A 24,845-nucleotide genomic window follows, 5' to 3' on the forward strand; every position below is an offset into this window, starting at 1 on the left:
ATTTTTTAGAGTAAAATTTATCTTTGTTTTGTTTTTTATTCACTCAGCCATTTTAAATTAATTTGTATTTTATACATAGATATATTCATATAAAAATAGTTGTTCATTATTCATCAGCTAAGCATTAAATATACTCATATAATAGATTTTACACTACTAAACAACACCCTAACCTAAAACAAAGTATTGCATATACAGTTCACATAAAAATGTTTGTATATTTATATGCACATATCTTAAATATAGTATATGCGTGTATATGCAAGTATTTATAGTATATATTATAATATAGATAACCAACAAACTGACAGTACGTGCAACGTACTTATATTATTAATGTTTTGAGCAAATCATTTGACTTCATACATATGTATCTTTTAACTTCATTTCATATAATAGAATACAAAAAAATAGATTGCAATTGCGTGTTTACAAATTAAGCAACAATTTCCAAAATACCTACTTAATGACTAATAAAAAGTTATCAAAATTTTCAAGGCAATAACAATTAAGTAAGCTTTGTATTTAGGCACTTAGCAGTTAGCAAGAAGGGGCCTGTATATCTGGTATATCTTTTGGATGGATAGGGGAAACGTTAAAAGGATTGATGGGTAAGGTGGGGGTGGGGAAGGAGTAGTTTATGGTAGCTAAGCTTATTGCACCAGTTAATAGCCCGTTTCGGGCTCCTGTTTGAGTGTCATTCGACATGGTTCTGCAAAGATACAAGAGAATGAGATGATTTAGTTGATAAACCATTGATAAGTTGATGTTGATGTATCAATAACTTACCCATCTTATAGCTCGGTGTTAGCAGCTCTGGAGCACGTATCTTGAGCGGCGTACGACGGAGCATCTCATCAGCACTGCTGCCTTCACTGCGATTGTATTCGTTGAGTGTTATGTCCGCAGGATTGCGCATGCCCAGACCGGCATCAACCGGCGACGTCGGCACTCTTTGGTAGGGATGCACACGCTGTGGACTGTGCATTAATTGACTCTTGTGCTGGACATTATATTGCCGACTGGCCGCTGCCACCACGTCCATGTAGACGCTCTCCTGTGACTTGGGACTGCAGGCAGCAATGCTTAAAGGCGGCGTCACTGCAGCCGTTGGCGGTACTCCTCCCCCAGCTGTGGAGGAGGAAATCGTTGCTGAATTGCTGGCCGCATAGGCGCGGAATGTGTCTTCCGCATTGTTGGCCTCAATGAGCGCTTGTATGTGCTGCACATCCAGATCCAGGCCATGTGAACCTGTCGTTGCTGTTGCCAGAGTTTCAAGCGTTGAGCTCACCTGGGCAGCATCCATATGGCCGGGATGTGTGGGACTCTGGTAATCATTTGACTGATTCGGTGGCGACAGTGGCAAGGAGTTGTCCGCCAGTTCACCTACAATAAACAGAATATGTAAACAATGGACAAGTAAGTTAACCATGTAACTTACCACCCAGCAGCATCTCCTGCAGCAACGAGTCGATATGTGCAACGCCAAAGATCTTGGCAAATTGTATTTGTTCAATCATCTGCCAGGTGATCGATTGCAGCACCGGCAAAATCAACAGAATTTCGCCAAAACGACCACGCGACTCGTACTGACGATCCGATATGTAATCCTCCAGATTATTGAGTATCTGATGACGCAGCGATTTGATGCGATGCGGCTCATTTAGACCTTTGGCATCTACAACAAAAATGTAAACAAATTGGTTAATAGTTGTTGTCATCATTTATTTCTGCTCTTATTGAACTGATTCTTGCAACGGGCATTTGAAATTTTATTTGATCTTTTCATTGGTTTTAGGTTTAGTTGATGTTTATCAAATATACATATAAAAGAATAAATAAATAAAATAAATATTAAAATAAGCTTACTGGGATCAAAGAAAACAAGCGCCTTAATGCAGGCAAATTCGGTATCATCAATGCCAACATCCTTCATAACAACTACGAGTTCATCAATGATACGTGCCCCAATTCGTGATATATCCAGATTGGGCGATACATGTGGATCTGCAGATACAAAATGATATAAATATTGAAACTTCGGAAAAACAAAGATAAAATAACTAAGGGAAAAATTTGATTTTGTTTGACTACGCTTTTTAAATAGTAAAGAAAGATTTGTTTATCACTGTGCGATTTATTCGCATAGCTTTCGTTTTCTAAAATATGAATAAATACAGAAATTTTTGAAAGTATTTATACATCAAGCATTCTTTGTAATATTCTACTTAATTAGTATATTTTTGTAGTTCTTCAAAATGTATAGTATACAAAATAATGCTTTTGATTCCCTCTGTATATATAATCAATAAAAAAAATAATTATTTTTACGTATATAACAGTAGTAAGATAATTATGTTTAATTTTTAATCGAAGGAATTATAATTATTTTTTATTTCGTATTTTCCCAATTCTCCGCCATTCAACTGTGGCTATTTCAAAAAAGAATTCTCCTAGCTCTGGGCTCCTAATATTTCCCCATCAATTTGGATATTTTTAATGTTATTTAATAAAATTCTGATGGGAAATTGCTATTCAAGATGTACCTGGACAATGTCTGGTGATGACACAGTTATTGCTGAGCAGCAGCACATCCTTGAGGTGCATCGAGCGACGCGACAGACCCAGGAGCAGATGCTCACCCGCATGGGCACGTAGGAGAGCCACCTGATCGTCTAGCTGCAGTTCATTGAAGGCCGGGATCTGTTTGGCCCACTCGACGAGGGTGAGCAGCTGCTGTTTCATGGACTCGCACACATCATTGATACTGGCAAATTGTTTGGTGGAGAGATCCTCATTGATGTTGGGTTCCATGGCGGCGCCGGCCTTTGATTGCCTCGACTCGTTCTCTGCCTTGACCAGGGATATCACTGAGAGTCCATTGCCCGGATCGGGATCATCGTTGGATGTGCGACGGCAACTAATGCGATCCCGTTCATTCTGCACCGCCTCCTTCTTCATGCCCGCCTTGAAGCACTTGCGCAGGCGACAATAGCGACACTGATTGCGCTTATCCTTGTCCACGACACAGTTTCGCGAGAATCTGTAGAGGATTAATTAATTATTAATGGTGAATTAGTGTGATTAAAGAGAAGTATTTCTACTGACTCACCTGCAGGTATACTGATGATTCTTTCGCACACTGCGTCTGAAGAATCCTTTGCAGCCATCGCAGCTGGAGGCTCCATAATGTTTACCTGTTGCCCGATCTCCACAAATGGCGCAAACTGTCGGTGATTGTTGTTGTTGTTGTTGCTGCTGCTGCTGTTGTTGTTGTTGCTGCTGTTGTTGCTGTTGTTGTTGGTTATTGCTGCCACTTCCGCTATTGTTGATATTGTTATTGTTGGGTGAGTACATATTATTGTTATTGTTGCCGCTGTTGTTGTTGTTGCTATTGCTGGGATTGCTATTGCCATTGCAGAGTGTAAAATTCTCGCTGCTCTGGTTGCTGCTATTGCTCAGGCCAAGGCCAACACCATTGGGACTCAGTGCATGGCCAATTGGCGATCCGGCCGAATGTCCTACGGGCAGAGCCTCCGCATGCATAATGTGACTTTCAGCCGATTCTGCAAAAGATAAAAGCAAATTTCAATAAGAATCATATATTAATATTTATGAATATTAACATTTTTAAATATAACATTATTAATCTATTTTTAATTCTCTTTTTTTCCAGCTGTTAAACTTTACAGTTTAAAATTCACTGCTACTGCTTACATAGAGCGCAGTTTAACAGCACTGCTTTACAGTTTTGGCAGATCGTTGACTGTTTTTTCACTTTCTTTAGCGCCAATCCATAGCTTCAACAGTTTAGCTAGCACTGAAGCTGCAGTCACCAGATTTAACATGGAGCGCAGCTTAACAGCACTGCTTGACAGTTTCTCTAGCTGACACTTGTCTTGAGCCTCACTTTCTTTCACAAAACCTCAACAGTTTAGCAAGCACTGATCAAACCATATTTCGAACTGCAGTCAACAAGTACAAAGAAATTATTAACATTCAAGCGTTTGCGAATGTGTACAGTTTTAGGTAAATAATGTTGAAATGACAAAATAGCAACAAATCGCACAATAAACAATAAAAAATAATCAACACACACACACACACACGCACCATCGCTTGAAGCTGAATTGCTGGCGCTGCTGTCCCGTCGCCTTCGTTGTCGCTGTCGTTGTCGTCGCTTCACTGTTGCCTCCCCATCGTTAACACGCCCACCGTAACCGTTACCGCCACCGCCTTTACTGCCACGCAACAGAACGTCGCGACTAGTAGGAATTTTAACTCTACCGGACTTGCGCACCATTTTAGTGCAACTGATTAATGAAAAACACGAAGCGACGGCGACAACGAATTTTTCACTGAGCGCGCTTGACGTCCGTGCACACGCCAAGCCTATGTATGTATGTTACTGCTGCTGCTTGTCGCGACGTCAACCCCAGCGCCAGCGCCAACGCCGCTGCCCCATATCCATATCGTATGTTGTCTCTGCTTTGACTCGAAGTCGTCTGTTAATGTGTGTCGTTGTATGCGTTAATCGACGCTTAAATCAATTCAGTGTGTTTGCATACGTGCGAGTGTGTGTACATATTTTTGTTGGTGTATGGCGCTCTCAGAGAGCCCAAAACCTGACTTGGAGAGCAGACTAATTGCATACAAGTAGAGAGGCAGACACACGCACACGCACACTGAGACAGAAATTCATTTCGAAAACAACGCAAGCAGAAGCAAATGAGAAGGCAAACACGTAAACAAATAAATAAATAAAAAAGCCGGCTTTAAATTGAGCACTCTGCTATGTGTATGTGTGTGCGTGCGCACACGAGCGTATGTATGTGAAGGTGAGAGATAGACTCAGAGCAACAGAACTAGAAATACACAAAGAAAAGCTGCTATAATAAACACAACAACAGCAATAAAAGCAATAACTCGTGTATTATTTATATATGCAACACACTTAGGACTGTGGAAAAATGTTAAAAAAAATCTCAAAAACGATTTTTATTATAATAATTACCATATAATGATATAATTATTGTTGTACTTTCAATTTCAAAAAATAGTCACTATTTTTTAGCGTAAAAAATGTTTTATTTTCGAAAAAAAAATTTAAGTTTAATTTTTTGTGCTCAAAAAGTAAGTTGTAAAGTATAACTTAAAGCTATTTATTATTTTGTGAGTAAATTAATGAACATCGTAATTATGTTATTCGTAGGGATTACTCTTAAAGATACATTTTGGTATATTTCACGCTCATTTACAATTACTTTATAAGTGAACGATTTTTTCTATACATCAACATACTATAATTAACCATTATTTATGTATAGTCCCTGGCCAGAACAGTAATATTTTAAAAGAGTGAATAAAAAGGATAAAAGGTAAAACAACCATAAAAAATTAAAAAAAATTAAATTTATGAGCCCATAAATTTCATGGTATCAAATAGAAGCGATAGCAAATATTTTAATCGTACAAGTGATTGAGTTAAAAACTCGGGTAATAAATTTCAATAAGTAACAGTTGGCATAAAAGTTAATCTGAAATAAGACGTGAAACGAAACTAATTGTTAAATACAAAAACGTGTTTATTTTATGGCCAATTTAAATTGAAAAGTATTTATATCAGTGACTCACGGCCTAATATTATTCCAGCCTATATTTATTTATCTGGTTATCACTAATTTATCTATTAAACATTTGATAATTACCATGCAGACACTTTAACACTTTAGTTCAACAGATTCCCAGGCAATAATTTTATTACCAAAGAAACACGTGCAATTAACACCTTTATCATAAATAAAACCACCCACTATCCACCCATAGATGACAAGCACCAAAGATCGTAAAAAAGGAGAATAAGATATATCAAAAAGGTAGACAAGAGTGTACGATTAGTACGAATATTTTCATACTTGTGTATGATGCTTTTTACCAACAAAACAACTTTGGGGTTTTTATGCTTTTATTTATTTGTAAAAATAGAAAAAAATATTTGTTTATATGGTGCCATAATTTACTTTACTTTACCACACAGTCTGTTGCCAAATAAAACTCTCTCTCGTGAGCAGCTTTATCTCAGTGTGCGAGTGAAGTTGCCTAGCTACGAACTTGTTGTCACTTCTCGCTAAAAGAATCAGTGGGACGCATAAATTTCTGCAGCGTCATCGTGAGGGTTCATTTTTTTTTGATACGAGTCGCGTCACCGTTAGTTTTGCAAAGAGAGAACTTGTTGTTTTTTTGCATGCTTTTTTTTGTTATTGCTGTCGATTCGTAATCTGAGATTAAAAATGTTCATTACCCGTCGCTTCAATTTTCAATTTCTAATTTAGTTTTTTTTTTTTTTGTTTTATATTTGTTAAGCCATTTTCCGAGAATATTTCATTGCCAATGCATAGAAAGAGTTTACTTCGAGTGCCACTACTAAACAAACAAGTGGTATGCAATCTCGTTGTGTTAAACTAAAAAAATTATTATCTTTATACATATTTGTAGCGGATGTATCTATTCTTGTACAAAGTTAAGGCTCGCTCACTATATTTACTTAATTTGTGGTCAGGTCGAGCCCCCGAATTAAATATAGACAGTGTGTGATTACATACATATAAACTAGATACATACTACATATAACTTAATTCGAGGCGCGTGTGCGTTTATTTCGTTAGTGTTAGATCACTTAGAGTCTTGATGAATTTTGTATACGCTTTCAACGTGTATATAGAATTGTTAATAAGGCAATGCAGCTTTATAGCAAATGAAAGAATTCAATAAAGCAGTGTAACGTACTTAGTACATTGCTTGCAGTGTACGCCGACCATCACAACAAGCAGTGCATGTGCTTGCAGTCGATCCATCTCAAGTGTAAAGTAGAGTATCTTAAAGTCGACCAACGCCAAATACAGCAGTTAATTATGATTTACTCATTCACAAGTATGTTTATTTATATATCAAATAATATGAGTACAGACTGTCTATGAATCTCAAACTCACGTATTGTGAGCAAATTTCATACATATGTGATGATTTACGTTTTAATATAGTATTTTTAAGGGCTTCATATTTTGTACTGCTTAAAAAGTTAGAAAGTAACATTACTTGATATAATATAAAATTTTTTCAAAAAAATATTGGTTCTTATTATCAAATAAAAAAAAGAATATAAATTATTTGAAGTATATAATTTTTGCTTCACATAAAATATGTTGATTTCGGACACTGAGATTTGAGACTGATCAAGATTTTGTACCACATTGCTGATTAATACACAAATATATATGTATGATGATTTGTTTGTTATCCATGGATAAATACAAAGAAATGTTTGTATGTTGATTTGGTTGTCTGAAAGCAAACCTTGGACGAACTACGCAAATTTTGAGTTTATTTTTAGAAGATATGTTGTTGCTTTTCCTAAATATAGTTTTATACACAATTTTCAAAATGCCAACAGTCAGAAGAGATATGTACATATATTAAAATGACGTTTTTGAATAGCTAAATAACTATAAAAAAAATGCAATATAAAAAATAAATAAGAAACAAACATTTTTCACATATATTTTTTACAATAATAATTATTTATGATTACCATTTTTATGTGTAATTACACAGATACGTATATAGGTACAAGTTAAGGGCATTAATTTTTGTTAGTCAAGTATAGTATGTGTGAATGGTATAAGTATATCGATAAGTATATCTAAATTTGAACTAAACAGACGACTAAAACTAATGTACTGATCTAAATTGTACTAGTTTTTCAAAGCGTAGACCGACTTCAAGCTTATGAAAAAAAGATATTTTATAGATATCATAAAGAATATATACATATTTCTTTTTAGGAGTTTTATTTAACACTGTAAAAATCGAGTTGATATTGAAACGATCAGCAAAAGTATTTACACATTTGTATTCCGCAGGAAGGAATATGTTTGGAATTCGTTTAATATTAGAAGTTAATTTCATTCTGTAATTTATAGCAAATTAAATTATTAGCCCTTTACGTTATTTGTAAAAGCCCTGCTTAGACAGTTTCAATATTATGATATAAACAGGTACAGAATGATTACTAAAGTTAGTGTAATTATTAGAGCAAGTACAAGTATTTAATGACATAAATTAAAAAACGCGGCAATTAAGTTCGTCTGGGTTCTTATGTTCTTTAAAGATAATCTTTGTTTATAAAATAGATTTTGATTTATAGTATATAATTTGAATAGCCGCATATTGAAATAAAACTGAAGATTAAAAAAAAGAATTAAGTGAGTATAAATAATTAAAAAAGTGGTTTTTGAAATGCCTGCTGTTTCTCTAGACTTTAATAATATAAGCTACTAGTCCTTAATTATATATTTACAAAAATTGGAAAACAAGACGTATATAGTAATACTAGTATGATTATATGCATGTCCATATATACAAATGTATATCTACTGATGTGTATAATATAGAAATCAATATCAACAGATGCTTCATCTATTGCTTGGTTTTAATGTTGTTTTTGTTTTAGTTCATGCATAACAACAATATCAAAACTACAATAGAATACAACTGACATTAGCTTATTTTAATAGACGCAATCTGCTCGGCTTTAACCCCTTTTACCCCCGTGTCACCCCAGCCCATTATTATATGCTCTTATCGTCGCAGCAGCAGCGACTAAAGCTATATTGTAATAACTTGCCTAATGGCATTGCTGATAACTGAGTGAGTACAGACAATGAGAGAAAGAGAGTGACGCAAAATAGTTAATTTAAAATTGAATCGCCTGAAAATATTGGAGCACACAAATTGCACATCGGTAATGCCCACGAACCATAGCGTACTTGTATATATACTTATATTTATTGGGTGTATCGGGGGAATTGACAATGGCAACCGTCTCGCCAATGATTACAAAAAAAAAATGAGTCAACAGGCGGCGTGATATCAAAAAATAAACTACAGTTTGCTGCTTTTGTTCAATTCATTTTGAATTGCGTGCCAAAGATCAAATTCATTGGGAATGCATAACAAAGCGAAATCATAAAGAATAAGTAACGTTTCCAATTGCAAGGGAACGCCTAGAAAATCATTGCCCCTGCAACCTATTATCAGCTGGATTTAAGCTAGTCATCCTCATCAATGTCGTCGTCTTTCAACGCCCCCACGACGATAATACACGTTGATGATGAAAAATGTATAGAAACTATCGAGAAATACGATTCCGTATTCCGCATTTCGTTTACGAAAATGATATTCAATAATTTCCAATTGCAATAATTGTTAATTATTGTCTTTAAATGTACACGTGCTTCCCAATTTTAATTAGCCAAAACACGTAGAGTCAGTCTGTTGCTATATGGTTATATGTATATTATTGGCTCATTAACTGCTAATTTGGTAATAACTTTTTAGCTAGGCATTGCATACTTAGTATCTTGATAGGTCAACAAGCTTATTAGCGAACAAAAAATAACATCGTGCAGCTATTGAAAAATCATGGAGTAGAAGTTCTGCCTTAAGATGTGGATTATATAACTAATGAAAGCCTTCTTAAAATTCATATTATATTATACACAATTTCTAAAAATCTATTAAAAATACAAATGTCTCATAACGCAATCAATTACTATGATAACGAGCTAAACCAAACCTACGTGTAATAATTTCTTATAATATCTAAGATCTTTAATGTAAATTCATTATTAATTACATACTTCTGACTGCATTCTTTATATTCAACCCTAAAACTGTCTGTTGATTTTCCATTTTTTTTTCTTACTTTATAGTGCCAAACAACACTAACACTAACAAGGCTTGGAAGGATTATTAACTCAAATTAAGTATTATTTAGTAATACTTGTATTTCCTTCAAGTTATTATTAATAAACCTAAATTTATTCTTTTTTTTCTAAAATATTCTTAAAAAAATTATATTCCAATGCCGTTTTTCATAGCATAGTTAAAGATACACTAAAAGTTTCTTTTCACATTCATTTATCAACATCTTTTTGAGATACGAGTATCTTTCAAGTTTTAAGTGATCCAATTATAATCGTTATATTTATTATAATAAATGTTTGATATTCCTTTGATATTCTGTAATCATCTTAAAACAGACTGAAAACGATATTTAAAGTGACAACGCATAGGAACATTGAACTGAAAATGACAAGAATTTTGCTTATCTCATCTTTTGCCGTAACTACCTCATTTCTAACTATAAAATGATGTAGTACCAAACGAAATTTCTTGATGGAACAAACTTTATACCTTTAACAACAAACCATATCGTAAAATCCAATTGCAAAAGCAAAGAAAAAGCTGAGCTCATCTCACTTGCCTGACCTCTGGCTGTAAATGCATATTTACTTAGACGTTTCGGGTGTGAATTCCTAGGTGTTTTTTATTAGAACCCATGCAAGGGGGAACCCATATCATCATTGGCATTACTTTGTCAACTATATACAATGATTTTGTGCTAAATCATCTATTTGAATATTATCTTAGTCAAAATGCAATAAGCCTACCTGTGGATCGTATTATTTGTGTTAAGCATTAGAAATTGCCAATGTCATTTAGCTGAATATGCCCTTGACAATTGCTTAGTGCAAATATCGGCCGATCAAAGATATTGAAAAATCACATCATGTGGTTGTGAAATGGTTTACCCGATTTTCTATTTCGTAAGTCAAGCAAATAATTGACAAATGCCTGTGGTCGGTGGAAGGAATTTCCACCATGTGATCATCCAAATATTGGATCGATTAGCGAGTGAATCTGAAAAATCAACAGCTGATGCAGTTTTAAATTTGTTATCTGACTGATATTAAAGTTGCGACCTGTTTTTTTTTTTTTTGTCAGGCAGACTTGGTCCAATTAATTGCCGTCAGTCAAATGTGATATTCAACTTTTTATTGGCATTATCATTACTTTTATGACTAATAATTGCGCGCATATTGTCTATAATTAAAATGCTAAAAACGTCTCAATTAAATTGTTATTAACAAAAAGTCAAAGCAACTAACACAATACACTGCACCAATCATATATGCCAGACTTGAATAATCAGCAAAGCAATTTGTAGTTGTATCTCTGAATTTATGTATATCAATTTAAGCTGATATGTGTGAGTGTGTGTGTCTGACTATCAAACGACCTGTGGCTGAGAAGGCGCCTCTAAGTAAAACCAAGCTAAAAATCTCAAGTCTAGTGTAATTTCCATTAACTATGTTTGTTAAAGTCTTAGTGTCTTGCCTTTTAATTGGGCGCTAACGTGTTTCAGATACATTTGTATCTCCAAATAGCCGCAGTGCAATTAAGTTAGTCTTTGCCTTGAACTGCGTCGCCAATGATTTCGACATTTAGAACTTGACTTGTCTAAGCATTCATATCTACATAACTATAATAACTTATAAGCTTACACATTAAATCCAGACTCTAAAGCTATATATTTAAGTATCTCTGTTTTTTCTCTCTTTATCTCATTTACATCACCTGCTTATGTCCAACACCTTGCAAGCATAATTTGAATTAACACACATATGAGTCTGTGATCGCTTTCATCAAAAAGTGGACAGTCACGCTGATTGACCAAAAAACTCTCGGCTTGATAAGCATACAACAACAACAACAAGTTTTAGTCATACGAGAATTTCATCTAGACCTACCCCAAAAATAGATTTGCCGTCAAAACAAGATTAAACACAGAGCTGCAAATCGATTGTTGGAATATGCTATCGATAAAAGCTTTGGGTGTAATTATTGTTGAAGTGGGGAAATTTTATTCTGAAGAAGTTTCTACTATCTTTAGGTTTTAAGCTGTTTTCTGTTTTAATAGCTTTAAATTATTTTCATTAAAAAAAAGAACAACATTATTTTTATTAGAAAAATTGATCTGTATCCTTTAATTTTGTGTATCGCCTTCATGGCAAATGTGGAGTCTAATTAAGCAGTAAGCTCAAACTATTGTTTTTTTTTTTTTATTTCGAATTATCAGTTTTAGTAAGGGGACTTCCTAAGTGTGCGAATCTAGTTATTTTTTTGACAATTGTTATCAATGAGCAATTACGCTACTTTATAAGTATGTCTCAAGTTCAAGTGTGCCTTTCAAACGCTAAAATGCGCCATATTAATAATACATACCATAATATGTGTGTGTGCATAGACAAGTCTAGTATTTCCGGTTGGATCAGTACAAAACAGCCAACTGATGATTATTTTATTAGGTATCTGAATAATTACAAGAAATTAAGTACGAATGCGATACATATGGATAGCACTTGTAATTTGTTGTTAGATAAAATTGCAATTGAGTATTAACCACTCATCCAACTTGATAATTTGATCCGTATTGAAAAGTAGCAATAGTTCCATCGTATTCATATTGGTTATACATAGGTGCAATTACTAGCAATTAATTAAAGCATTCGTGTGTAAAATACCAACGAAAACAAAATAATTAAGTCATTAATAATAAATTGAACTCAAAGATACTCTAATGGGATTACAAAATCGATCAACGTTTACAGAGTAATATAATCGAACTATTGAAATTCTTTCATTACTTTCCATAATCAGAACAGGCATCATTTGCTTATTGCTCATTTATCTATCTGTATCAAAAGTATTTAAGAAACAAAGCTAAATATTGAATGTTAGGGTATCTAATGACGTATTCTAGACTTCGTTTTTTGTTTTATGGATCAGGAAGCAGACTAAAAGCAGATAATCGAATTTATTGACTTTATCGGTTTTTCATATAATTTATATTGTTTAAATATTTCAAGTGCTTTTAATTATTTCAGCCTAAACGCACTTTAATTAAAATTAAGTACCTTACAAACATTTTCCTAGTCACTTCTAGATTAAGTAATATTTATAATGCTTTCAGATAGGAAGAAGTTTGCTTAAGTCACATTTTCACTTTCAAGATTAGGCAAATCGTGTTAGGTATGATCTATTAATACACCTGAGGCCACATAATTATCGCAAATGTGGCACTTAAATAGACCAACAACGGCGCAAAATAATTTCTTTCTGTTTTTATGATTGGTTGAGACGAAATCTAATCACAACAGCAGAGCTTGTATGTAAATGCAAGGACTAATCTTTGATAAGCACTGCAATAAAGTTGCCTTAATCAAATCGGCCTAAAAAAAATCTGATAAAATGGTATGGATCTTTTAGTTAACAGCAACAATAATAATGTAGCAACAACAAGAGTGCGTTATAAAATGCAAGATATGAGACGAATTATTCAGATGGCATTATACACACGTAAGATTCCTCTTAAAAATATATTAATCTAGAAATTTTATGCAACTGACAAGTCTTTGTCACTGTAAATTATATTGCCAATCTGTATATTAAAATTGATTTTGGATTAGATTAAAATTTAAAATATTAAAGTCTTCTTATAACTTAAATTTCAAATTAAATGTAGTGTGCCTGCAAGTCGTTAATTTTCTCTCAATTATTTCTTAATAAATGAAACAAATATATTATTATTGATCGCGTGATTTTGTTTTTTTTTTTTTGTAAGCATATATACATCATTATTTGTTTTTAAACACGCGCCATTAAAATGTATCTTATCAGAGCCAAATGACTGTACACGAATAACAAGAAATTATTGATAGAAGCATAATTATTTTGAATGTGAACAACGAAGTTGGCATACGCTTTTTGAAGAATTTGACTTAAATTTAATTTTAAAATTTTTAATGATTTTTAATTTTTTTTTTTTGCATTTAATGCATTTAAGAATTAAGCATGTATCGATTACATTGTTCAAAATCTACTATTACTATCACGAAAGTATGCTATGAAAAATACACTTGGTAGATTCATTTTCTTACACTTCATCCTAAAAGCTTTCTTTACATAATCCTTGGTTAATCTAAATTAGGTTAAAATTCTCAACTGTAATATTAATAACAAAGAATAATGTGATATTTTTAATAAAAGTAATGAAATGTCAGTTCTGTTTATATTGGATTGTCCTAAAAGAAAGTGATCTTAAAATCGAAGTTATCTCCAGATTTAGGCATTATTAAAAAAAACGATTAAAATAGGATTGTGAGTTAAGACATACAGAATAATATTCAAACTAACTCTTTGCCAAGTATTTTTTTCAGTGCATGGATCGATAAGCAATACAAGGCTATAAAGGCTTCTATTGACCAATTCAAGTAGATATAAATCCAAGATAAATTCCAAGATATAATACTGCTGATAACCTCTATCAGAGACCCATAAATGGCTCATAACCCATTATTTCGAAATACTTTTGTGGTCAACTCACCCATCATTTGTAGAACAAGATTCTCTTCAAAAAGGAGATCATCATCATAGCCCGAATTTGTTAAATTTTCGGTTTTCATATTTAACAAACTGGGCAACATTGAGGCGTACATTGAGTTTGTGTGTGTATTATAAACTTCCTCTTTCAAATTATAAAAAGCAATCACTGTGTTTAAGTTGAGTAAGTTCCTTGGTTGAATATCGAAGACGACGCAACAATGGGTAAATATTTGAAAATCCTTCACACTTGCTGGTGCAAATCTATTTTCTCACAATTTGCGTTTGGCGCATATTTTTAAATTTTTGTTGCTTTTTTACACATACACATACCTTCACAGTTAAGTAAAGTTCAATATTTGCACAAATTAAAATCGAAAATAGCGTAGACACTCAAATGCCGGCGGCAAATGTTAATGTTTTTTAAGCGATACTATACTAGTAGTATTTACATGCGGTTCGGTATTCAGGGGAGGGGGTTAATGAGTTGCACCACATAAATAAATAATGCAAATTGTGTTTAAGCTTTTCTTTTATCTCCGTTTATCACAGTCCTTTTTGTGTTGACGTTTCCTAAGCTATGCTTACTTAATCGTTAATTTCTAATTAATAATTGGCAATCTATTAGCGACCTCGTTCTCTCGACCGGCACAACACGGCGTTCTAATTTTTTTTCTTTTTCTTTTATTATTTTTCTTTCCTTTTTATGTCTTAGGGTTACGGTAGGAGACTCTCGGTGCTGTGTGTATTATAACCGTCCAGTGCAAAACACTGACTAAACCTCAAATAATGTTCTCAGCACGTACTAACTGTCTTAATATTATTTGTTGTAGATATAGAAGTCAACGTCGGGCGGCGACTCGACAACGACGACGACGACGACGTCGACGCAGTCACCGTCTCTGTCAACGTCGACGTCGTTGTTGTTGCCGGTGCCGATCGTCGCTCGGCAGTGCGAGTCCCACAGCAAACACATAAAGTTTATTAAATATTTTTACCATACTTGTTGTTTCTATTGTTGCTGTAACTTGTTGCGCACTTGCCTTTAGCTAAATTGTTAACAATTTACGCCGATTACGGCTCGGATCACATCGGGCTACGTCGCTCTCTCTCTCTCTCTTGCTCTTTACGGGCCGCTCGTGCCTCCTTCTTCGTTCTTAACAGAGCATGCGCAGAAGTTACCCATTTCTTCTGCCCAAGCGTTATCAACGTATGTTTCGCTTTGTATGTATATATACAATTCTAATTGTTTAATGGTTGTTATTCACACACAAACACCTATAAAGTGTCACACATAATCAACATAAGCAGCATATAAGTGTTTTTTTTTAACACTTTTTCTTATTTTATTATCACTATCAAGATTATTAAGACTGTACTTGAGTTGTCCCCTCCATCTATCGGGACGAGAATACTTAAGAGTGCGTATCGTTTAAATGCGGACAATCGAAACTAATCGTTTATATATTATCTACTATATACTCCACAAGAGCAGAAATATAACTACTTATTGAAGAATATGGATAATAGACCAAACTATATGATACTTTGATTTTTTTTTTTATAAATTTTCAACTAAGTAATTTAAAGTGTACATTAATTTTTTATTATAAATACAAATAAACTAAACAAAATCCAATTGCAGATACAATAATTGTATTGGAGATAATCAAAAAATGTGTGATTAAATTCTTTGGAAATTTTTCGTATCTTCATTGAAACTTATAAGTAAAATAGTAAAAACTTTTTAGTCAAACAAATAATTTTTATTCAACATTCTGTTATTATTACATGGCTTTCTACAACCTTATTGGGGCACAGCCTGATATTTTCTTGTATACAATAAAAAAAGTTCTTTTCATATGAAAATTTAATTTAACTTCTAGCCGACCCTTTTTTTTAACAATTATTGTAAATACTTCAAACTTAATGGTACTGTAACATTTCGAAAATACACTTTCCATTTAAACAAGATGAAAGCAGTACACAAACTAAATCATTTTGATAAGCGCTAATCTGCCATGACTTTAATTTTCTCACACAATTTTCATATTTTTCGCTGTGTAAATCATAATCATTTAAGTATATAAGACCTCAAATGGAGCATTAAGCCAACAATAAATATTTATAAGCAATAAAAAGAAGAGAGAGTGCGAGAAGGAGAGAAAAATTCAAACAACCTCAGTTGAATTAAATACCCTAACTGGGTTAAAGTGAACTTGTTACAAACTTTAGCTAAGCTGCTGTTGATAAGTTGAGATCATTGCGATATAGTCGATAGTATTATGGATATAGGTCACGGTTTTATGGTAACAAAAATATTGGATTGTTTTATAGTTTTTATTTACATGTTTTTAGTAGGGCGAAAATATTGATTGTGTTAAAACTAGTGATGTAAAAATATATCGAAATATCGACAGCTCGATTTTCACGGAAGCGATTATCGAGTACTTCAACTCGATGATTTTTTGACGATCTATCGAGTTGATTAAATCGGTTTCCATGAAAAATCGACAACTCACCGGGGCTTGTTCTACGTAGTTAATTTGTAGATTTCAGTTTGGTCGATCAATTTTGGTTAAAGGACCGTAATAAACAACTTTCCAAATTGCCAAAGTTTGAATAAAACAAGAAAACGATGGAAGTAAAATAAGATTTATAATAAAAGTATGCGTGTATTTTGTGATTAAAATTGCGTTTTCAAATTAAAATAAAATTTTTTTTTAAAACTCGATATTTGCAACTTGATATACTATTTTCCGATATATCAACAACTCAATTTTTTTTTTACCAGTTATATACTAAGTCGAGAGGGTCTATAAAACAAAACTTTTTCACAATTTGTAAAAGTTAATGAAACATTTGGTTTTTAAAGCGCAAAACGAAATTAATACTTCATATTAAGAGCATATAATCTGCGATCCGCATTCAATTTAATTGTTACATTTTATGTACGCACAGTCATAGGCCTCATATTTGTTGATCAGCTCACTTTCAGCTTGGCAAACAATCATATCGCACCGCACCGACAGCAGCGACAGCGACGAGTGCCTCTTATCAGTATCTGAATCCCGGAGCTCAGTAGCAATTGTCGCGATAGGAACATGCATACATATGTATCTATCAATGTATATATCTGTGTGTAATCGTATTATATTATAGGTCGCTCTGCCTGTTGATAGTAGTCAGTAAAAGGAGCAAAGCGGAGCTGTCAAAGGCGCTCAGTTATCAGTCACGGGCCATAAATATAAAACAAAAAGTCTGGATGAGAACTATATGGCTACATCTACTTGGACACATGGGATGGGCACGACACACTCCTACGTTTGCATGTATGCATATACATTGTATATGTCTACATAGATTGATGATACTAGCCTGAACTGAAGACTGCAGTTTTTCCAAGTTCTCAGTGTGCACGAAATTGAAAGAAATTTACTGAACTGAGCTGCGCTCGACGAGTGTTGGCTGATTGATACGAGTACAATTCTGATTCAATTGAATATAATTCGCTGGCAAGTGATATGCGATTGTCATTCAACACCCATGCCACAAATGCCGCATTTACTCATGCACAATCATCGGCTGAGCCACGACAGAGACGTCGCGACGCGATGTCAGCGTCAATTGTCGTACTTTAACCGGTGCGGCTATACGGCGGAATTTCTGTGACGAAACAAACCAACCGACCGGCGTTGGCGTTGCCATTGTACTTTGATTTTATTTTGAATGCCCGGCATGCTCGTTGACTCAGCTACGTCATTATTCTGCCATAGGAAACTACCGAGCGGGGTTGAAATACGAAATACGGAGTACAGGGTACGGGCTACGGGGTATGGGGTAAACACGGCTGCTTCTCATGTGACGTCGCGTTTCCTAACCGAAATGTCAGTTATGCTTTCTGCTTATCACACAAGAGTCCAAAGGTCAGTAAATAATTTTAAGCAATTCTCGGTAAATGTTCTTTCGCATTATCAATAGTTTATGTATATATTTTGAAATTCAATGATAAAATACTAACATCTACGATATTGTTAACCTTATTTTCGCATTATTAAAAATAGTGTCACAATTTCGAACATACCATATTCTAATCCATTTGATATTAACTTGTGAAATGAATTCTCGCTTGTGTGAATCTCCCATTTTTTTCTCTTAGTTTTTGTATAGCATTTATTGATCCATAATCAAATTGCAGTCCGGAATTGTCTCGTAAAATTTTGATTATTTATTAGGTTATTACATACACATGCATATTTTTAAATAAATATTCAAGGCTATTAACCTATTAAGTTGAATACAATATATAAATTTGATCAATATGAAAATTTCATGTATATATATATATTATATATTTTATTGATAAAATTCAAAAATATATTCATACATATCTTCAAATAAATAATATGATGGCACAATGACGTATATTCTACATACTTATCTATTGCTAGTCACGGTTTAACCTTGTATTTTAGAATGAATAGTAATTAATCGGAATTTTTGTCATTCTTTGTATTTATTTCCTTTTAATTAATTATTAAATTGTTATCAAATGTGGTGAAAATTCGATGACTTGTTAGGTAATCATTAATACACATTAAAAAACTAAGCTAAGCTAATCTATGTCAAAAATTGAAAATTTCAGATAATCGTAAAATATTTTGTAGTTTTTACTCCATCGATAGCTCATTTAAAATATGTATATAAAAATGTTCTTAAATCTTAAAGTTTTAAAAAGATTTATTAATTCTTGACTCTTGCTTCTAATATTTCTACATCTTCCTTGGGCGTTATTAATATTTTGATAAGTTACTTCACTGGCGTTACTTAATAAATAAAAAGTATATTTTGCTGATAACTTTAATAAGAATTAAATTTTTTATAAGTTGACCAAGCATTATAGAATGGTTGTAAGTCTTAAATAGGTGTATTTGAGGGTTGCAATTCCCTTTTGTGGTGAAAATAATTCCCACATGTACTTGACTGACACATGGTCAGAATGATGAGTCCTTCACATTCCGGGCAATGCAATCGAGCTGTGGCACATACAACTGTCATATGGGGCAGAGATTGCATTAATTGCAATTACAAAATATGAATATATGCGAGTATTATGAAAATATATAATTTCATATCTGTATCTGTATGATTGTAGCTAAGTGAATGCCACACAGAACATGACGCATATGTTTTGGTTTGCAATCGAACACATACACCCAACGAGACAAATGAATCATACCCTGGAGTGAAGAATCGGGAATGAAGAGAGAAGAGTGAAAAGAGGAGTGTAGCTACTGTACAGTTGTCGCACTGGTATCCGTGAGATACTCCCGGCGTTTCCTGCATGGGTGTGGTATGATTGTGTGTGCATGATGAAAATAATGCAATGAGAAGAACAAAAAAAAAAAATGAAAACTAAAGAAAAGAAATGGAGAATTATAACGAAAATGGGGAAAAAACGAAGAATTAAATGCATGTCATGTGTGTTGCCTGTCGCATTTTCCCGGCCTCCACATGTGTGATTTCGACTGACTGTCTGTCAATTTCCAGTGAATTATGAAAATTAGCCGATCCAAACAGCAACAACAATAAAAAAAATTGACTCCGCACTTCCCTTAACATTTTCAGTACTGCTTTAAGTGAATTTTGAGAGAAAATTATTATTTTATTTGCATACATATTTATATTAACCATACAAAGTAATGGAGTTGTGTTTATTTTTGCACATGTGAATCCGATATGATTGTGAGTGTCTGTGAGTGTGAATACGAGTGGTATCCATAGGATACACATGTGATTTGCATGTGTTGTTCGTCATCAGCGTCATGAACAACATTATCATTGCCTTATGCAACTGTTCTTGTATTCGTTGTTGTTGTTATTATTCTTATTGTGCATCACTGTTGAGTGTTTTGACAATAATGATTTTAACAATGATGACAATGAATAATGATTATGATATTCATAATGTTTGACTGCAATTTACTATTTACACTTCATTAAGCGGCGACAACTTTAAGTGAAATGTGTCCACATTGTTGAGTGGTTTCTGTGTGCATCTGTATAGGAGTGTACATAGTAGCTGTATCTTACAGATACACTTACTCGCACATTCAGAGCCATACTCGTAAAAGTAAATTCATTCTGCTGAATGAATCTTCAGTCGCTTTGAATTGAAAAAGGTGGCCGCAAATTGACTAATTGGAATATAAGCTTAAGTATGAGGATCGGTGAGAAGTGGAAAAGCCTTTGACTAATCTGTGGAAACTATCAACTACTCGCCATTTAACACTTGACTCAAAAAACTTAACTAAATATGTGTATATGTACATAATGCGGTGCGGAAATAACTTTTTGTATTCAAGATAATTGATTAGGAACGGTGCTGAAAGCTTAATAATTAAATACAATATCGAAATAATGAATTAGTTTTCAGAGTACATTTTAGTATTGAATATAATATTTTTAAGTGACATATGTAAAAGAATGCAGTTTCAGAAAATAAAACGATATGGATTTGGATTTTAAAATTTATTTTCGCAGTAGTTATTTTTTTAAAGTCATTTCATTCGGGGTTGTAATAATTAAAAAAAATTATTATTTGTCAGTAACAAAAAGTCTTCTAAATTTTATTTAAGTACACTGAATATTAATTATATCTTACCAAGAATTTATTAAATTTATTTTCAAAGTAATTATTATTTTTAATTATATATATTCTAGGCTCAATTAATTAAAAAAAATTGTTTATCAGTAACATATAGTGATTTAAATTTTATTTAAGTACACTGAATATTATTTGTATCTTTCCCAGAATTTTTACAATTAATTTTCTTATCCGACTTTATTCACCTACTAACCTTTTGAAATCGTATTACAATGCTATCAATTCGCTCGTCAATTTGCCTTCAGATATCAACATGAATGAATGCGACTTTTATCTATTCTACTCTACATATTGCGTAGAAATAATGAAACGCATATTTCCTAACTTTTATGACATTCAAAGCAATGCGTTTCCATTATCTTAATGAAAATTAAAGAGTGAACGGATATCAGATAAAAAGAAGATACCTCGTTAAAAGTGAACGGAAATACTATCTAAAAATTTAATTATAATTATTAATAGTGGAAGAGAAAAAAACACGTATCACCTTAACGATACTAAGAGACTAGATTATACTATTTTTAAATCAGGGCAAAAAGAGGAAAAAACAAAAAATAGAAACAATCCCAATAATCAAATGAATTGAGTTCGCGTCTGGGCGATAACCTCCATATCATATCAGTTCAGAGAATTGTCTGGCATATAAGTAGATCACTCTATATAATCTATATTCACAATATATTTACTTAGTAAATATATTAAACTGTAGGTCGTGTCGTTCAGATGCCTCAACAACTTGGCTGGGCCCTTTTTTTTTTTTTTTTTTTTGCATAATGCCTTCTCGAATAATTTTAATTTCGGTGTCGAGCTAGAAAATTAAATTAAGTGCGAGTGCGTTTCAGCTGAAAATTGCTTTCGTCATGTCAGCGCTAAGGTGACACTACAGAAACAATACCAGGCAAATGCTTGGGCCCTATGGTATGTCTGTGCCGTCAACATCTGGCCAGCTATAAATATTCAACAATAAATGCTGACTGCGACTGGGGGCTTTGGCTTTGCTTGCGGCTTCAGGCATAAGCTCGAGTTGGGGCTGGGCCTGGGGCCACCATAGATTTTGCTACGTCTGCGACACGGCTGGGGATTTGCTAAGTTTTTTTTTTGCTTTATTTTGTAAAGTCGCCTGTATTTGCTAATGCGCATATTTAACCCTTTGGGGTTAAGTTATACATTACGCTTACGTTTAATTTCGTTGAATTTTTTTGTAAAACTTTCATTGTTTTTGTGTTTTGAGCTGTCTTGTAAAAGTTCTGTGGGGGAATTTTTGTTTTACATTTTGTTTGATTGCAATTATTCGATCATAAAATAGTTGCTTATATCACGACTAATCAATTTTTTTTAATCTGCAACAACAACAAGTTTGCACTAATCAGTAAACAAATTATAAACATTTACAATGATTGCTCGTCGGCTCGGCTTATCAATCACCTCCTTCCTCGCCTTCTTCTTACTCTCAAGCCCGGTTATCAAGGCTACTTGCTTCTATTTATACTCGTTATTGCCCCCCTACATACTAGCACTCATACTCATATTTATATTCGCACTCGTAAAATTTTGTGCTGCACCTAAAAACGCAATTTAACAACTTTTTTGGCCAGGCACGTGGCACGTGCAAAACACCGATTTGGTGAAATTGTTGCCCTGAACTTTGTCAACCCATTCAGTTTATGGTAGAACATTTTTGGAGTGATTTAAACTCACTTCGAGTAAACTCAATTGCTTTAAACAAGACCAACAACTGATTAACTAATTATTGACAATACTACAATATTTTTAAGTCTATAATTAGCATCAGAATATCAAAAATTTATTGAGTAAACAATTTGTATAGAAATTAATAAGTACACTAATAAAAAAAATGTTCTAGATTAAGATTTTGGTCTCAGAACTAAGAATTTTGGTCTTAAAAATGCGGCGAGAACATAAAATTCATAAATTAAGAAAACACATCTTGGTTTTAAGAACATTTCATATAAGACCAAGATCTTATCTTAAGAATAAATGTTCTTTAAATTAGAATCATAAAATAAAAAAAATTAAAATTGATTTATTACATTTATAATTTTTTTTTTTAATTTTGGTTTTGATTTACTATATATATATAGATTTTTACTTTGTCTTGGTCATTTTATAAATGTTATTTTAAATTGTTACGAGTGGGATTCGAACCGGCCGCCTACTGCTTTACAACTGAATCGGTTTCTCTAACTAGAGCGCCATGGGGCCACCATTTATTTCGTATGAAATAGAATATTTATACACAAAAAACTTAGATTTTTTAGAATAATATTTTTAAATTATTAATATGGTCTTAAAATTTCTTATTTTAAGAACAAAATATTTAAGATGAATGTTCTTGATTTTAGAAGTTGGTCTTTTTTCAGTGTAGAATATAATTCGGATTAGTTTCGTCCTCTTAGAAAACTTTACCCAAACATTAAATTAACAACTTTTTTAACGTTTTTTTTTTACTTAAAAATACAAGATTTAAAGTATAATAAGAAATTTTCGAAGAGGAATAAATTGCTTCCAAATAAACTGAAAAACGTAAGAAATTTTTTTTACGTAAGTCACAAAATTTTGGAGTAGCCGTAATTAACAAATAGTTATTTAAAAGACGAGGTATGTGAGTAGTACAACACCTTCATGTCATATCTCTCCATAAGTTTAATTATAATGCTTGGTCTTACGAGTATTTCGAATGGTCATAGAAGCATTTCATAGCGTACTCACCTTGCTCATTTAACTCGTGTTCCATTTGCTCAACTTTATTAATCTCCATTAGCTGCCGTTCATCGGTTGTTGTCAGATCTTGTGGGTGCTTCATAATAAACGAGTGAACGTTCTTATCATACACCGTTTACAATCACATAAGAGTCATGCTTAGCAACTGTAAATAAACGATAACGATAAGTGGTCAATTTAGTTGGGGGGTAATTCAAACAGGAAAGATGTAATACAACTAATCTATGAATATAGAATCATTACATTTATAATGGTTTTTTGGTCAAGTGTGCAGATGATAAGCTTCGTATATCATCCATAAAGTTAACATAAGGTATAACAAAAATAAATGGTCGGTCTTTCACTTTAGTTCCTATTGCATGGAAGAGACCTTTTTAAAGAGAGGGGGCGTGTTGTTTATGATCCTGTTGATATATCACACACCTGCACTGCGACCAAAACATTTATGAAGCAATCATAAACCAAAACAATTCTATGCCACACTCCAATGCAGAGCCGAAAATTATTGAAATAATAATCTTTGAAGGTTTATTGACTGTCCCGTCCAGATAAACGACCAATATGTGACTATGAGGCCCCACTATAAAGCTTTCTTTATGTTTCTATCTGTAGTTATTCGACAAAAACAACAACAAAAAACCTAAAAAAAATTCGCGCCATTCTGATAAGGCAGAAAACAGAATTCGTGATTGTTATCAATCGTTTATTATTTCTTGTCCATAACAGTTTTGATAAGGCCTTTGAAAGTACGTGGTCCTCTATATCTGATAAAAGGTAAAGTAAAACGTGAGTCGTTCTCGTGCGTCAATAAAAATTTTGCATGTTAAATTATTAAGTTTATATTTGAGTTAGTTCGAATAGAAAAACATTAAGGATCTTGGAAGATGGGAAATGCTACAGAAAACAGACTTGGAGTTTATGTAAAAGTGTGTGTCTGTACTTAATTTTGTACAAATGTCTCCAGTGTTACCAGTCTAGCTTATTATACTACCAACATTTCTTTAATGCTTAAAAGATTTTTAAACTATAAAAAAGATTAAGCTAATATCTACAAAAAAAAAAAAACAGAAAGTTTTGTTTCTTAGGAAAAAAAGATTTTCTTTGAATGTTAATTTGATATTTTACTATCTAAAAGATTTGTAAAATATTTAAA

General features: G+C 33.0%; 1 protein-coding gene across 3 annotated transcripts in view; it reads right to left on the reverse strand.

The window, feature by feature from the left end:
* Nucleotides 1-94: 94 nt before the first annotated feature.
* The window catches only part of LOC117780605 (transcription factor HNF-4 homolog), a 28,575-nt gene continuing 3,824 nt past the window's right edge, over nucleotides 95-24,845 (reverse strand). The window contains exons 2-8 of one of the 3 annotated variants that reach the window (XM_034617202.1): nucleotides 23,681-23,837; nucleotides 3,113-3,566; nucleotides 2,547-3,043; nucleotides 1,870-2,007; nucleotides 1,442-1,678; nucleotides 790-1,386; nucleotides 95-712 (exon numbers count right to left, since the gene is read on the reverse strand). In XM_034617202.1, coding sequence (XP_034473093.1) covers nucleotides 666-712; nucleotides 790-1,386; nucleotides 1,442-1,678; nucleotides 1,870-2,007; nucleotides 2,547-3,043; nucleotides 3,113-3,566; nucleotides 23,681-23,774 — 2,064 coding nt within the window. In that variant the 5' untranslated portion in view covers nucleotides 23,775-23,837 and the 3' untranslated portion in view covers nucleotides 95-665. Of the gene's footprint in view, nucleotides 713-789; nucleotides 1,387-1,441; nucleotides 1,679-1,869; nucleotides 2,008-2,546; nucleotides 3,044-3,112; nucleotides 3,567-4,113; nucleotides 4,461-14,287; nucleotides 15,154-23,680; nucleotides 23,838-24,845 lie in introns of those variants that run through there. The other 2 variants (XM_034617200.1, XM_034617199.1) reach the window with 2 other exon arrangements.

The sequence above is a fragment of the Drosophila innubila genome (assembly GCF_004354385.1).
Source record: "Drosophila innubila isolate TH190305 chromosome 2L unlocalized genomic scaffold, UK_Dinn_1.0 4_B_2L, whole genome shotgun sequence".
Lineage (NCBI taxonomy): Eukaryota > Metazoa > Arthropoda > Insecta > Diptera > Drosophilidae > Drosophila > Drosophila innubila.